General features: G+C 57.1%; 1 protein-coding gene and 1 long non-coding RNA gene across 2 annotated transcripts in view; one reads left to right on the top strand and one right to left on the bottom strand.

Annotated features, from left to right (window-relative positions):
- COL4A1 (collagen type IV alpha 1 chain) overlaps window positions 1–15840 on the top strand; it is a 132634-nt gene that overhangs the window by 111264 nt on the left and 5530 nt on the right. Inside the window, exons 33-49 of the mRNA XM_047720395.1 lie at window positions 57–146; window positions 938–1090; window positions 1241–1339; window positions 1448–1537; window positions 2524–2663; window positions 3090–3216; window positions 3309–3389; window positions 3783–3881; window positions 4938–4988; window positions 5767–5952; window positions 6591–6724; window positions 7764–7836; window positions 8592–8663; window positions 9731–9859; window positions 10789–10887; window positions 11808–12020; window positions 12869–13046. Of these exons, the coding sequence (XP_047576351.1) occupies window positions 57–146; window positions 938–1090; window positions 1241–1339; window positions 1448–1537; window positions 2524–2663; window positions 3090–3216; window positions 3309–3389; window positions 3783–3881; window positions 4938–4988; window positions 5767–5952; window positions 6591–6724; window positions 7764–7836; window positions 8592–8663; window positions 9731–9859; window positions 10789–10887; window positions 11808–12020; window positions 12869–13046 (2014 nt within the window). The remainder of the gene's footprint in view (window positions 1–56; window positions 147–937; window positions 1091–1240; window positions 1340–1447; window positions 1538–2523; window positions 2664–3089; window positions 3217–3308; window positions 3390–3782; window positions 3882–4937; window positions 4989–5766; window positions 5953–6590; window positions 6725–7763; window positions 7837–8591; window positions 8664–9730; window positions 9860–10788; window positions 10888–11807; window positions 12021–12868; window positions 13047–15840) is intronic.
- LOC125094833 (uncharacterized) lies at window positions 1334–15491 on the bottom strand. The gene is made up of 3 exons (XR_007125717.1): window positions 14927–15491; window positions 7719–13837; window positions 1334–1739 (listed from the first exon to the last, which is right to left on the bottom strand). It is a non-coding gene; the product is annotated as an uncharacterized LOC125094833 (long non-coding RNA).

Below are 15840 nucleotides of genomic sequence, written 5' to 3'. Positions count from 1 at the left end.
TTTGCGACCCCGCAACACCTGCAGCGAGCACTCACAGTCTTTCCGTCTGGCCACAGGTCCCAAGGGGGAGATGGGCGTCATGGGGACCCCGGGGCAGCCCGGCTCCCCAGGACCAGCGGGCCTGCCAGGATTACCAGGAGAGAAAGGTAAGGAGCAGGCCTTTCTAGAAGAGCCCATTTTATGTCCATGTCTCTGTGTCTCTTGGAAGCTCTTAAGTGGTTGGGGTCATAGTTCCTTGCAAGCAGCAGAGGTAGGAGGTCTAAAAGGTCACGTGAGGGCCGGAAAGACCCCTGCTCCAGTGGGAACTGCTGTATGGTGCCTGTGGGGACAGGTGCTGTGCTCTGCCTAAAACCAGACGGAAGACAGGTTTTCAGCTGTTCCTTGTTGGCGTGTTAGAGTTTGTTTCTATGGAATCGGGGGGATCTTCTGTCCTACAAGCTTACAGGAATGGAGTCCTTAGCACCAAATTAGCAAACTGGGCAAATTGACAAGTCTTCATTTTTATTTCTTACACTATTATTTGAAATTGGTCTAAAATATGTGTGTTTTTTTAAACAAGTTGACTTTGTGAGACCTAGAAATGGTCATTTGTTTAGGAGAACAAGAAAATTCGTGTTCTGTGGTTTTGTGTGGAATCGAGGGCACAGCGGACGGACGCGATGAAGGCCCTTAGGAAAGAGGGAAAGTGTAGCACATTTAAACCGGTAATAGGCAGAGTCACCTGTGCAGTAGAGTCATTAGCGAACACTGAATTTTTAAAAAACAGCCGTGCTGCTCATTGCCCGGGGCCGGCTCTCTGGGGTGGCTCAGACCCTCACCCAGTACCGCCACTCAGGCCTCGAGTTCTTCTGCCTCCTTTAGCAGAAGGTGCGCCACGCTGCGTCACCGCCTCCGAGACCTTGGCCACGTTTCACTGGGGCTTATCTTTCCTCTGCAGGGGACCACGGCTTCCCGGGCTCCTCGGGGCCCCGGGGTGACCCTGGCTTCAAGGGGGACAAAGGAGACGTGGGTCTCCCTGGCAAGCCGGGCTCCATGGATGAGGTGCACATGGGCAGCATGAAGGGCCAGAAGGGAGACCAAGGAGAGAAAGGTGACCATTGGAGGGCCTGGTGGGGGCGGAGGGCCTGGTTGGGGTGGGGGGTGTCGAGCCGCACTCCGACCGGTTCTGTGTGGTAACAGCAGCCCAGCCTGCCCTTTAAGCAGCCGCGGGTCATCAGCCCTTTTCTTCTGTGACGTGCAGGGCAAACTGGACCAACCGGCGAGAAGGGGTCCCGGGGTGACCCCGGAACCCCAGGAGTGCCTGGAAAGGACGGCCAGGCCGGGCATCCTGGGCAGCCAGGTACGGAGCAAGTTCCAGGTCCCCCCCGCGGCAGGAGCTCGTGACTGGGAAGTGGCAGACAGCCCTTCTCTTAGGCACTAACCTGCGGGTCCTTCTCTGTTATCCCAGGACCTAAAGGGGACCCAGGCATAGGCGGAACCCCGGGCGCTCCAGGTCTCCCTGGACCCAAAGGATCAGTTGGTGGAATGGGCCTGCCAGGTACATTGAATTCAAGGGCGGCATCTGCTTTGTGAAGAAAAGAATGTGCCTGTTCTGGTGGGACAGGTCTGCAGGAGAACCCGCGTCGCCCCAAGGCCATAGTCTGGGCACACGTGTCTTTACCCCGGTGTACATCCATTCTCGGTCCTGTAGGGTCCCCGGCCGCGGGATCAGGGGTGCTCAGCTGATGCAGTGACTACCACTTGAAAAAAAAAAAAAAGACAATTCAGTAAAATAAAACATGGGCCGCTTTCCATCACCTCCAGGTGACTGTCCGCTCGGGCACTGTCTCCTCCCTGCAGTCTGGGTCCCCACATGTCTGGGGCAGCTACAAGCGCCCTTTGGCAGGAGCCTGGACGAGTCCTCGGGGGTCCTCTGCCCCATCCTGAACTGGCCCCCAACTCTGCCAGCAGCGTTCACCCCTGTGAGGGGGTGGGGGAGAGGCGGAGAGCGCCGGCCTCAGGCGGGTGCGGGGCTGGTGCCTCTCAGAACCCGCAGGGGAGGGAGAGCCGAGGCAGGAAGCTGTCTGCTCTGGTCCTCCCTAGGCCTTCACGGGGCGCCCAAGGACCCCCATTTCACGTAGAGACATGTAGCTTGCTGTTAACCCGCTTGTAAATAGGTCGGGTACCTGTGCACGTTACGAACCCGGGTACATTTACTGTCCCCTCTGATTCTTCTGGAAAATGGGCATTGACTGTAGAAGAACGAACACAGAAGCCCTTGGTTTTACTGCCGAAGCGGCCACGCTGAGGGGTTCCTGAATTTCTTCTCTCTCTATGAAACGAGGGTCTCTAGAAGCCAGGACAGGTGCTTTCTCGTGGGCGCTAGGGTGCTGTGGCCGCGTGGCACCTGCCCGTGTAGCCGAGAGATGAATGAAGGGTCACGTGTGCTGCCACTTGTTCTTGTCGGCTGTCAAGGTGCGTTTTTGTTTTGAACGTTGGCACCCGCTAAGCACACATTCACGCTTCAGTTGTCTGTGTTTGTAGGAACGCCCGGAGAAAAGGGGGTGCCTGGAATCCCCGGCCCGCAGGGCGTCCCTGGCTTACCCGGGGAGAAGGGAGCAAAAGGAGAGAAAGGACAGGCGGGCCTACCTGGCATTGGAATTCCGGGCCGTCCTGGGGACAAGGTAACAGCCCCTGCTTGGAAACCTCCCCTCCTGGCCCTCTGAGCCTCTCAGCCCTGAAATCCCTCCTAACGCAGAACGGCATCCCCTGACGTACTCTGTGTTGTTCCTCCTGCCTTCTGTCCACTGCCCCTTCCTTGGAGGATCTAGAGGCTGTGGGAGAGGCAGGGTAGCAGGCTCTCCCGGGCTGGAAAGCAAGGGTGAAGAGGACTGCGGAGAGCAGAAACCGATAATGGGCTCTTTTGTTCCGGGTTTCCCATTTGTCCCCGCTTTTCAGACGTGGACTTTCACTCTTCATTAGAAAGCTGGAAATGGAATTCTCCAGTGCAATGTTAACTGCACCAAAACACGTACTGTTGCCCAGAAAGGGCCCCTAGACCCATTTCTGGGCACAGGTATAAAATGAATGGGCCCGTTGTCTGCTCACAGGGAGATCAAGGGGTCACAGGCTTTCCGGGGAGTCCTGGAGAGAAGGGAGAGAAAGGAAGCGCTGGCATGCCGGGGGTCCCCGGCTCCCCAGGCCCCAAAGGATCGCCGGGGACTGTCGGCTACCCAGGTAGGTGAGCCGGGCCTCCTCCTGAGCTCGGGTTCGAAGATGACGGACAGACTTACACTGATGGCATTTCGGTGTCTTGTATCTCCCATTAGGAAGCCCTGGGTTGCCCGGAGAAAAAGGGGACAAAGGTCTCCCAGGATCGGACGGCATTCCCGGCATCAAGGGAGAAGCAGGTAGAGACCCCTTTTTTGAACTCGGACAGGGGCCCTAGGGATGAGGCCAGGGACCCTCCCTCAAGGTGGCACATTACAGATCCCAGAATGTCCCCAGGGGGCCCCGCCCTCCTCGTTTCAGATGAACAAGCCAAGTGTGGGGGGCTCACGGGGTCTTTCCGAGGTCTGGCTACCAGCTGGGGGCTGGCTCTACCGCTGGGTCCAGGTGATTCCGGAGTCGGTTTCTGTGTCAGTGTGGGAGTCTGATGTGCATTCCCGGGGGGGACGCCTGCTCCTCGGGGACGCCCACTGTGACAGCCCCTGGAGGAGTGTCCGGAACTAGCGTTTTGTGTGCAGAGCGGGTGTCATGAGAGCGTCTGTGCCGGACTGACTGATGTGCTTCTTCTCTCTGAGGTCTTCCTGGGAAGCCCGGCCTCACGGGCCCCGCTGGCCAGAAAGGGGAGCCCGGCAGTGACGGAATCCCAGGGTCGGCGGGAGAGAAGGGTGAACCAGGTACGCTTGGCTCCTGCTCCCTTTCGGGATGACAGGCTTCCCGGGGGTCAGCGTGTCTTGGACTTCCGGTCCATGCTGAGTCACTGGGGCTGGGCACCAAGTGGCCTCTGACCCCTGTATCCTTACTGCTGTTTGAACACTCCTGTGGATGCGGGAGGGGCTTGGGGAAGAAGAGGGGCACGGGGCGTGCATTTCTTCCACCAGCCTCGCAGGCACCCGTCCTGAGCTCCCGGTGACACAGGAGAGAGCCCAGGCTCTCCCTCCTCCGCACGGCACGTCCCCCTTTGGAGAGATGGCCCAGGAACGTTGCCTGTCTCCGACTCTGCTCCTGTCCCTCACGGGGGGAGGCTGCAGGCTGGAGGAATGAGAATCGTAGCCGTGGTAGCGCTGGCGCATAGCAAGAGGGTGACAGCCTGAGATCGGTGACCGGGAGTCAGGAGACGGATGTGGGTGGCCTTGCTGGAGAGGGGCCTCGGGGGCATTTCCTGTGGTCAGGGCTGGCCCCTTTCTAAAGTTCGTTGTTTTATTCTATGCGCCGTGCGTTTGTCCAGCGGCGTTCGTTTTCTCCTAACGACAGCGCGGGAAATGCCCCCACACCTCCTTCCCCCACTTCTGGCTTCTCTCGAGCCTCTTCTCTCGGGTTTGGGCTTCCCAGCGTTTGCTGCCCCGGACATCTGTGACTCTCCCCGCCTCCCTCGAGGACGGCTGCTGGTTGGATGGTCCTCTGAGAAAAGCCAACTTGTTAAGGCTCCAGACGGGAGGAGGAAATGCGTACTCGCCTGTACAGATCTTGTCACTAAATGCCGTGGTGGTTCCGTGCCGCCAGGGCCTTCAGGAAAGTGCTCACTGCTACGAACCCGGTCCAGGGCCTGTCAGCACAGCCGTGGGCATGGGATGGGACTTTGCTCGCACGTGCAATGAACCGATTCCCACGTGTCCCATAAAGAGCGTGCGGGATTGGCACACGGACTTGACGCTGCTTTGTGCTGTACCCGCACACGTGCAGATCAGCCGTCTTAGGAAATGTGGACGTGACTTCTGACCCTTAACTCACAGGTCTGCCCGGAAGAGGATTCCCAGGGTTTCCAGGGGCCAAAGGAGAGAAAGGTAACACTTGCAAAACACGTTCTTCCTTCCCCGCTAAGGGCGGACGCACGTGGCGCCAGCAGAGTGGGTCTCTGGTTGCGAGTCGGCTGTGGGCAGGGGTGACAGGCGCTGGCTCTGGGTCCGTGTTGTCCATGCGGCTCCTGGCCCCTGACAGACCACCACCCGGGCACTGTGCTTCAGTTCGTTGTCTCCTGAAAAAACAAGGCAAGGATCACAAGGAGGGGCCCACGGTCGGTTTTGGCAATGACTGTTTCTTTGCCTTCTTAGTTTTTCTTAATAACTTTGAAGTCATCCTAGAATTTTGGTATTTAATTGGCAACTTTGGAGTAATATGTTGGAGACTACATCTGCAGGGATTTTATTTCCCCTACAAGTTCTTACCTTAAAAAATTTTAAAAAACAGGGGCACCTGGGTGGCTCAGTCGGTGAAGCGTCTGCCTTCAGCTCTGGTCATGATTCCAGGTTCTGGGATTGAGCCCCACATCAGGCTCCCTGCCTTTGAGCCCATTGCTCTCTTGTGGGCTTCAGATAAATAAATAAAATCCTTAAAAACATGTTAAAAGTATGAAGAATGACAGCTGGGCTCTTGTATTCTAAGCTCACTCTTTTCTAGGTCAACCACGGTCAGGGTTTAGTGTGTCACCAAGTAAAGCAGGGAGACAGTGTGCAGCGCTCTCGTCCCTGATGCCTTCCTGGAGCCACTCCCTCCTTGTCGCTGCACCGGGGTTTCTCTTCTCCCTGCCCTTCGCCACCATCACAAACTGTTGTCGTTGTTCAGGTTCAAAGGGCGACGTGGGTTTCCCGGGACAAGCCGGCAGCCCAGGCATCCCCGGGTCCAAAGGCGAGCAAGGATTCATAGGTCCGCCGGGGCCACAAGGACAGCCGGGCTTACCTGGAGCTCCAGGCCACGCTGTGGAAGGACCCAAGGGAGACCGGGGCCCACAGGGTCAGCCCGGCCTGCCAGGTAAGTGTGTCTCCTCAGGGTCAGAGTCGGGGCTGACATAGAAGGCGCAAGCGCGCGTGTGTGAGCGAAGGGAGCGCTTCAGTCCCCGTGTGAGCGAAGGGAGCGCTTCAGTCCCCGTGTGAGCGAAGGGAGCGCTTGCGTCCCCGCCGGAGTTTCTGATTTAGAAGCTAGCAGCTTTGACTTCAGCTCGAAGCTGCTTCACATGTCTGGGGACCCCATTGTTTGTGCTCCGCTGGGTCACTGTCGCCCCTCCCAGGTCGTCTCTGTCAAGGAGGTCAGTCGATGTGACAAGTGATTAGAGGCAGACTAGACGTTATTGGAAAAGTTGGGGCACAAAAGTCCCCCAAGGCGGCTTTACACCCGGTGGCGTCCCAGCTGCCCCGTTCTGCCCCGAGACGACTGCGCAGCAGGGCTGGGCATGGAGGTCGGGGTGTCTGTGTCAGCGCCTGCTGCCTGTCGAGCAGACTCTCCCTTCATGACCGCTGGGGTTTCCGCATTTGCCACAGCTCTGTACAGCGTTGCTGTCCCCACGGCGGGGGAGGGGTAGTTGGTGCAGATGATACCAGCCAAGCCCAATGACACTTGTCCATAAAATCACCCTCTGACCCCAAATGTGTGACTTTTGTGTCTCCCATTAGGGCTTCCGGGACCTATGGGGCCTCCGGGGCTCCCTGGGCTTGACGGACTCAAAGGTGACAAAGGAAACCCAGGCTGGCCGGGGGCCCCCGGAACCCCAGGACCCAAGGGAGAGCCAGGATTCCAGGGCCTGCCTGTGAGTTGTCCGTGTGTCCGTCTCGTGTGTGTGTGTGTGTGTGTGTGTGTCGTGTGCGCATGTATGCGGGTGTCCCGCTCTCCAGTCCTCCCCGCAGGGGCTCCCGATCACTACTGGTCCGCAGCCGTCTTTCCTAGCATCACGGTTGCCCACACGCACGTTCTTCCCAGTCTGGGACCAGACCCGTCACAGGGAGCGGGACCCCACGGCTGCGGCCTGTGGCTTGGGCTTGGGCCGGAACTCTGGGTCCACCCGTGATGCCAACAGCAAGCCTTAGGAAGAGCAGGCTGCTCCCTGGTCGTGGGGCCGTCAGCGGCTGTCTGCGTCCGCGCACCCGTCCCCGTGTGCACACACATCTGTGTGGGCATGTTGTCATCATGACACTTTTTAAAATAAGATGAAGCAAAGAAACAAAGACGTGAGAAGCAATACGACTCACTGTATACTGAGAAAGGAGCTACAGGAGGAAGTATTTTGAAGTAACCAGAAAATGAGATAATACGTTTAAAGTACACGAGTGATGCCGTATTTATAAGGAAAAACCAACCTCCTTGGTTCTGCATTTCCTTCTCTCCGTATTAAAATCACTCTTCAGATAAGCTCTCAGGTTCATCCTAAAGGACATGCATCATGCCGGAGTGCTGGGGGGACAGCTTCCAGAAGGTAGTTTGGTGCAGAAAGGTTGATCTGTCGCAGGGACAGGCACTCAGGAAGGCCTGGGTCTGTCCGCGGCACCGTGCTGCGGGCTGGGGACGGCAGGACACACGGCATGCCCCTGCCAGGGAGCTGACCAGGTAGAGGGACAGGGGAGGAGGCACGGTGACGGGAAGCGTGTTGTTTCAGCTTCCAGCTCCCTCGTGGAGACGCGCTAGAGACCCGTCATTCTTCTCACGTCACTCGAGAATGCGCAGCCCCATTTGTACACAGGGCTCCTTGGCAGAGCGCTGAGGGCCTGGCCCAGCCCCCTGACCAGCCGGTTACTAGATAGACTTACCGTGTCCTGAGCATTTCCTGGCTGACCTTCTCCTTGTGTGTCTAGGGGATTGGTGGCTCGCCAGGGATCACGGGCTCGAAGGGTGACATGGGGCCTCCAGGAGTGCCAGGATTTCAAGGTAAAGCAATAGAGGAGGGGCCACACCTGACCACTGGCCCTTGGACGTTGACAGGCCGGCCTCATTACGGTGCAAGACATTGTTCTCTTCGTTTTAAACACGCTGTTTCGTGCCGTGCCAGCCCGATTAGCCTCACCCTGTGAAGGGCTGGATAAAACACTCTGATTTTCTCATTCAGAATCAGTGGATCGTTTTTATCTCCATCATTTGTGTATCAGTGAGAAATCAGGGGCTTGGGGCGTTCTTGAATTTATTAACGTATTAGGGGACATTCACTGGTGCCTCTCGGCTTCCCGGCACCGCGGTTTTGTTGCTGAATCCGGTGTATCTGGACGGCAGGTGGAGCAAACAAGCCCTCCGCCCGCAGGCGTCCTGGGGTCTATCTGGGGACCTGGGTGAACCGGGTTGTGGCCGAAAACAGGATCCTGTGCCGCACCACTGTTCGTGATCGTTATGCAGTTTGCTGGATGTTGGGGAAAATGAGACTTTTAGGTTCTGGAAAGAAGCATTTCGTTAGAAGTCTTACACGGCTGACCAGAAGTGTTGTTCTTTTCTTCCCCGAGAACAAATGAAAGCTTGTTCACTGTGTGTGTGCGCATGTAGCCGTGGGTGCACATCGACCTGCGTGTGCGTGTATGAGGACACACATGTCATGGGCACACGCGTGTGCAGGTGTGTGTGCCCGCGAGCTCCCATGTGCCCAGGCTTGCGCGTCATTGGGAATTCCGCGCAGACCATGTTCTTCTTTCGTCCAGGTCAGAAAGGCCTCCCTGGCCTGCAGGGAGTGAAGGGGGATCCAGGTGACCAAGGTTTCCCGGGAAGTAAAGGTAAGAGCGTCGCTGTGCTGGTGGGGCCTTACTCACGCCTCGAACGCACAGAATCGGGGAGTTTGGTTTTACGGATGCCAGAGGCTTGAGTATCGTTAGGAAATAGTTGATTAAAAATTCTTTGGTAGCTTGTCAGGACATTCTTATTACATGTCTTGAAAGTCAGGGTCATTATCTGGGGGTAAATCTGGAGGAGAGGGCAGGACAGACTCCAGAGTCCCAGCCCGCAGCTTGGAGGCAGGCAGCCCCACCACGCAGCTGTCCCAGGAGGCGCTCGGCCTTGCATGGACGGGCCGCTTGGGTCTGGGCAGCACGGAGCTCTGCATAGGGAAGACTGTCCCTCGGCTTCTCCACCACCGCGGTGTGCGCCGGCTCCCACACCCCAAGCCAGTCTCGGGGGGGGAAATGGTTGAAGTACAGCCAGTGTCCTGTCCTGGGTCCTGCTGGGCCGACGTGTTTCCAGGGCTGTGCTGAATTTTCAAAATCAGGCTTTGAGAGACACTGAGCAGTACAATGTCTGGAACTGAAGAAATGGGGAAGGTGTGTGGAGGCCACGTGTGGAGGGCAGGAGAGGCCTGGGGTGAGGCCGACGCGGAGGCCCTGCAGATGGGGTCACCCCCCATCTCTCCAGAGCGGCCACGCAGAGGGGTTAGGTGTATGCGTCACTGGAAATGAAGGCCCGTGGCTGTAACGTACCTACGGCCGATTCCAGAGAAGCGCGAGAAGAAACCCTCTCGGCGCATGCGCTGCAGCCCTCCGGGGACAGCTGGGCTCCCTGGGACGGGGCCTCCCCTGCTGGGCCTGTACAGCGGAGGGTCACCGGGCGGTTGCCAGGGACTCCGAAGCTCAGCGGCCGGTTTGTACCAATGAACCCAGCCTGAGGATTCAGGATTTCACATTAAACAATAGACGTGTGCCCGCACGTGTGTGTTCACGGAGACCGGTGACTTGTCATTTTGATGCCGACCGGATTCTGAGAACCGTGTGTTTGCATTGGGTTTCACATTGGGCCCTTCTCCGGGGACATTGACAGTGGATCTGACCAGCGGCACCCCTGATTTCCACAGGCCTTCCCGGTCCCCCAGGGCCCCCCGGACCCTACGACATCATCAAAGGGGAGCCAGGGCTTCCTGGTCCCGAGGGTCCTGCAGGTCTGAAGGGGCTCCCAGGGCCTCCAGGCCCCAAAGGACAGCAAGGTAAGACTAGCTGAGCTGCAAAGGGCGGTGTGGGGGTCAGGGAGGGGCTTGGCGGGCTTTCCTCTCCACGTGTGTCTCAAATCACACGCCTCTAGGTGGTGACGGTGTAGACCCAGGTTTGAGTATGACTTTCCTACTTTGCTTCAGTGGGTATCAAAACCTCGTGAAGTTTTTGAGAGGACTGAGAAAGCCAGGACAGAATACAGGAGAAGCTAGAGGGACGTAAGGTCGGACACATCTGTGCCTGCTGCGGAGCCCACGGGCTGCAGACGCAGAGATCACCTTGTCCAGCCAGAAGCTGAGGGACGGCAGGAGGTGTCGGTCTGGAACAGCAAGAATGGGTCCTAAGAGCGGCCCAGGGGACCCAGCCAGCCGGCAGTCCGTGCCTGCGGTTCCCAGACTCCTGCGCTAGAACTTTCTGAACACTCCAGTCGCAAGAGCTACTGGCAAGGGTGGGCGGACGCTACAGGAGAAGGAAAACGCGACAGCCGAGAGTGGGCATCTGTGAAGCTCTAAGTGTAAGCGGCCGTGGGTACAGGGAGCACAGAGAGCAGGAGTCTATCCGCGTGGGTGTATCTGTTGCGTACCAATGACTGGAGGCTCGGCAGTGTGGCCTGGGGAGATGCGTGGGAGCCCCCTGTGTATCACAGCCCTCCTCTCCCCCGACGAAGCTGCCTTTCCCCACACCGGGCGCGGACAGCAGTGGCAGTGAGGGTCAGGGGAGCTCCGAATCAGACGTTGGGGCGTGCAGCCTGCAAACGCGGGTTTGCCCGCTGCCCCGGGGGCTGCCAACGAGGCTTCGTGGGAGGCGCTCCTGGCCGTCCGGGAGAGCTTCCTCTCTGCAGCTGACCGGACGCACTGCAAAAGGGAAGAAGTTAGAGCCTGCGGCGCTCTGGACCGGGTGGCGAATTCCCTGTCCTTTCCTGTAGGCGTGACAGGATCCGTGGGCTTACCCGGACCGCCCGGTGTTCCTGGTTTTGACGGCGCCCCTGGCCAGAAAGGAGAGACGGGCCCCTTCGGGCCCCCTGGTAGGTTTGCCGTGTCCTCCCCAACCGGCCGCCCTCCACCCGCGTCCTCGGGTTCAAAGCGGGAGGCTCACGCGGGCGGAAAGCTGCATAGTGGGATGGAACACGTTACTTGATAGATTTCCAAAGAAGTCTGGTTTTGTTTCGTTTTGTTTGTTTTTTGTTTTTGTTTTTGGTTTTTTTGGGGAAGAAATAGGTCTTATAGAGGAGGTAAAGGGTCGTCATCATTTTTTCTGTGGGGGAGACAGTATTGATATAGCCCAGTGTTTCCAGACGTGGTGAGCGATGGCCCGCGGGGATGGCCTGGGGCCTCCGAGGGGGGCGTGGGCGGGAGAGGAGAGGAGGTGGATAGCAGTGCCCGTGCGGGCCACAAGCATGGCGGCGATCTGCTCCCCGAGGGAGGTGGGCCTCGGCTGCCCCATGAGGGCTGAGGTGCTGCAGGCGGAGGCACCCCTGGAGGGGTCGGGCCTAGCCCAGCGGGAAGCCCGCGAGCAGCTTCGCAGGCGGCGTAGGGCCCTGGACGCCGGCAGGACTCGCTAGCACGCAGCCCTCACTGCCCGGTTTTCGTGCGCCGTGCTGGGGGCTGCCGTGCAAGGAAGCTGCCCTCAAAGAAGATGTTGCTGTAGTAACTCTGTGACCCCTCGTCCTGGAGAGGAGCCCCAGATGTGGCCTGAGTGACGTGTGGAATCATGCTGCGTGTTCTACTTCCTCCTCTGTCCCTTCTCACTATCTCATTTACGTGCTGGCCTCAATCCTCCCGGTGTCTGCTCAGCACCCGGCGGGGTGTTATAGTGGATCTCGGGGGGTCTGTGGAGAGGAGAAGCTGGGGCAGCCCAGAGGTGGGGCGCCATACTCCCCCTCCTCGAGCCTGTCAGGGGAGCCCATCTGCAGCCAGGGAAACCCAGTTCTCCTGCGTCTTCCAGGTCCACGAGGGTTCCCGGGCCCACCAGGCCCCGACGGCTTGCCAGGATCCATGGGCCCCCCAGGCACCCCGTCTGTGGACCACGGCTTTCTTGTGACCAGGCACAGTCAGACAACGGATGACCCACAGTGTCCTCCTGGGACCAAAATTCTTTACCACGGGTACTCCTTGCTCTACGTGCAAGGCAACGAACGGGCCCACGGCCAGGACCTAGGTGAGACGCTGGGGACGCGTGTGCTTGTGACAGAGTTGTGAGACGCGGTAGTGTGGACGGTGCCTGATTCCGCTTCCCTCCCTCCTGATAAAACGAACCACCGAGTTCAGCCGCTAGCATGTCACTAGGGAAGCCAAGAAAATGTAGAAATGCAGAAAATGTAGAAAAGCCAAGAAAATGTGGAAAGCTTTGAAACCTTTTAAATTCGTGCAGCTTTCACTCTCTTCTTCAAATGATCAGTCGGTCAGACTTTCTGGAGTCCGTACTTCATGGTTGGCACTGAGAGTCTGAAAATAGGGCCGTTTTGCTGGTGCTCCTTCTAAACAAGGGGCACGTGACCCTGTCCTGTGTTTCTCCGCACACTGCAAGCTCTGTCCCTCCGCTGGTTTCCATCAGGAGGTGCCCGCTGGCTGTCATTTCTCTAGTCCCCTCCAGACACCCTGCCCCGAATTTGCTTACCGACACACACCTCCAGCCGGCACGGAGCTTGGAAGCAAGCAGCCCAAGAAAGGAAGTCTCTGCACGTTCGGCAAACGGTCGTTAGAGACATTGCCAGGTGGTTACTGTCCGTCGTACAAAGACTCAGTCCCTGTTAAATTTCTTTCGGAATTCAGTTTTATAAAAGATTTTCCTCCCTTAATGAAAACGTCCTGCATAATTCTTTATGGTTGTCCTCTGCCTTGATCACTTTCAGTTAATCTCGTGCTTATTTACCCCACTGGCCCGCGTGTGCGTTTACTTCCTTCTGTTTATAACGTAAGCGTCATCCCCGCGCCGACCGTTATGCCGCCCGGCGGCAGACCGGTCGGAAGGCCAGTCCCTGACGCTCGCTCTCCCCGCGGCTCTAGGCACGGCCGGGAGCTGCCTGCGCAAGTTCAGTACGATGCCTTTCCTCTTCTGCAACATCAACGACGTGTGCAACTTCGCCTCCCGGAACGACTACTCCTACTGGCTGTCCACGCCCGAGCCCATGCCCATGTCCATGGCGCCCATCGCCGGGGACAACATCAGACCGTTCATCAGCAGGTGAGTCGGGCACTTGTCGGAGCGGAGGTGTGATTGAAGAAGGAAGATTGCTCATGGTCTAGGCAGAAGTGGTTCCGTTTTTTGCTTTTTTTTCCCCCCAAAACATTCGACCCGATGCTGTTGAGTTTATTAAGTGTGACGTCAGACTTTGGTCACACAAGTCAGCCATGGAATCGTTTGCTGTAAAAGTTAGCTCTCCTCCTCAGAGTGCTGGTGCGGGGCCCAGGGGAGGCGGTGCCCAGCTCTGGGGCGGAATTCCTGCTCTGTGTGAGTCACGGGTCGGCCGCCTTCCTCCGTGAAGCGGTGCCCCGGGGCCCTCGGGAGCTGCTGGAACAGCGTTCTCGGTTCTATTTCATCAGTTAATTCTGTAAGGAGCCTCTTTAGGCTTTTTCCTTCCAAATCTCCCCACCCCCATGAGATTTAAAATGTTTTGGTTATATTTAATTGTAGTAAAATGGACATCACGTTAAATGATCATCTTTACCATTTCTAAGGGCGCAGTTCTGTGGTACTCACTGTGGGGAATCACGTATGGGTGTGAGATGTTCCCCATGAAATCGTAACAAGCAGACATACCGTAGATCTGTGCTGGATACGCAAAACGGTGACACAGATTTATTGTAGACGCAAAGATGTGTACGTATCGAGACTTTCTTCGTATTCTCACACCCCACCTCCTTCTGCTCTCTTAGGGTGCGGTCCCGCTGACAAGTAATGTGTCTGACAGAGCGGCTTCCCAAATTAAGTACTTTCCACGCTAATTAGTATCTGGAGTATGTTTTCAGGTCTGCCTGGTAGGAAATAAGAGGGGAAATTGGAATTATTATGGCTGAGAAGTTCACAATCGTTCCATTTTTGCTTTTATTCCTTCTGATTAAAAACGGATTCCTTAGCTCTACTCAGAAGTAGTAGAAAAGTGGCAAAGGTATGAATTCGTCTAAGAAGTTCTTATCTAGAGTTGTACTTTCTAACACACAAGATAGTAAGGGATGGACAGAATAACGAGGCAGACCGGTTTGCCCCAGGAAGTGAGAGGGAGGACTGACATTAGCCTTTCTACATTCCCTCTAAGGAACCAAGCAGCCTTTGATGAGGAAGAAAGAGATGGCAGGGTCCTGTGGTCAGAGGGCAGGGGGGGCGGGAAGTACATGCTGGAGCCGGTCCCGGGAGCCCTGAGGCTGGTCTGTGGCTCTGGCCCAGCTGGCTCCGGATTGCAGGTCCCGGCAGATCCGGTTCTTACTGAGGGAACAGGTACCACAGGGGAGGACCCGGGGCGGAAGGGCTGGGAGGTGCCTCATAAACGGGAAGACCATAGATTTTCCACGGATCGACAGTAAACTGTCTCCTGACAGCTCTCTTTGATGTTTCTTTTGAGGAAACATAAGTAAACATAAAGTAAGAAAACTCACTTTGTGGGTCTTAAAATGGGAAACGTGGTTCATTACACTTTGAAGTGGCCCCTTTCCAAACGGTTATTTTCGTGTGTCAGTGAGTGTCTGGGACTTTCTCTGCGGAGACTGTCCTCACGCAGAAGCATGTTGGCTGCCCAGAAGGAGAACTAACCACCTCTGTGTTTCTGTTCAGCTTCCCTTGGATAACAGGTAGAAAATGATTATTTGTTTGTTTGTGATTTACCTCCTGTGACACCACCCTTGGACCTTGATTTGGCTGGGGGCGGGCCTGCGGCGTGTGTTTCCAGTATTCCCAGATCAGGTCCGAGAAGCCTGTGTCTGACCTGAGCTAGTCCCGGGCCCTGCTGGCTTTCGGTTCGAGCCCCGCCGGGGAAGCAGCAGCGCCTCAGGGTCTGCATTGTGCACGTTTCGTCGGTAGCTCAGTGTGGAGGGGCCCTACCAGTCATGCCCCCAGCCCGCTGCTCTCACCTCGCCCTCCCTCCGGAGCAGGGCTGCCCACTTCTGGTCTCTGAGCACACGGGTTTCCGGGTGACTGTCACTCCGCTGTCGCACCAGGTCTCAGACTTCCCGGTCACTTGGATGAGCTCCGAAAGCTTCACTTTTAGAGTTAATAACACAAAATCCTTGCTGTGGAGCAGGAAAGCCAGCAGCTTCTCTCCCTTCATCCTGAGAAAGGGCAGACGTTTCTGACTTTGCGCAGACGGACTCAGACTCACGAGCTCCTGATTGTTTTGTTGTCCTGGGCCAGGACCGCCGCCCGCAGAGCAGGGGCCGCGCTCCCGCTCCCGCTCCGGCTCTCCCTCTTCTCTCTGGGGCCCCAGCCGTTTCAGGAATAACCCGGGGTCGGGGGGCTGACCGTCTGCGTTTCAGGGGGCCGGCCGGCTCTTCCCGTCCGTGTCCATGTGACGGGGTGGCATCAAGAGCGCCCTCCCCATGGGCCCCGGCCGCCACGCTCTCTTCCTGGCTCCTGTGTCCAGCAGACAGATGGCAGCAGGTGTAGAAGGCTGGTTGCAGTGACAGTTGTTTGACGGAGGCTTTTTTTTTTTTTTTAAAATATTTTATTTATTTATTTGACAGACAGAGACCAGAAGTGGGCAGAGAGGCAGGCAGGGAGAGAGAGAGGGGGAAGCAGGCTCTTGCAAGCAGAAAGCCCAATGCGGGGCTCGATCCCAGGGCCCTGAGATCATGACCTGAGCCGAAGGCAGAGGCTTTAACCCACCGAGCCACCCAGGTGCCCCTTGACGGAGGCTTTTAATTCATCTGCACTTGTGTGAATAAAGTAGAAAATTGCACGTGCGCGCGCACACACACATCCACGGAAAATGGAACGACTGATTTAGGCCTTTCCCGCTCCCCCTCCATTTCCATGCAAATGTCCCTGC

Source organism: Lutra lutra, chromosome 3, assembly GCF_902655055.1.
Source record: "Lutra lutra chromosome 3, mLutLut1.2, whole genome shotgun sequence".
Taxonomy (NCBI): Eukaryota; Metazoa; Chordata; class Mammalia; order Carnivora; family Mustelidae; genus Lutra; species Lutra lutra.
Note: the sequence above shows the minus strand (reverse complement) of the source record. Positions and strands in the feature narration are given on the sequence as shown.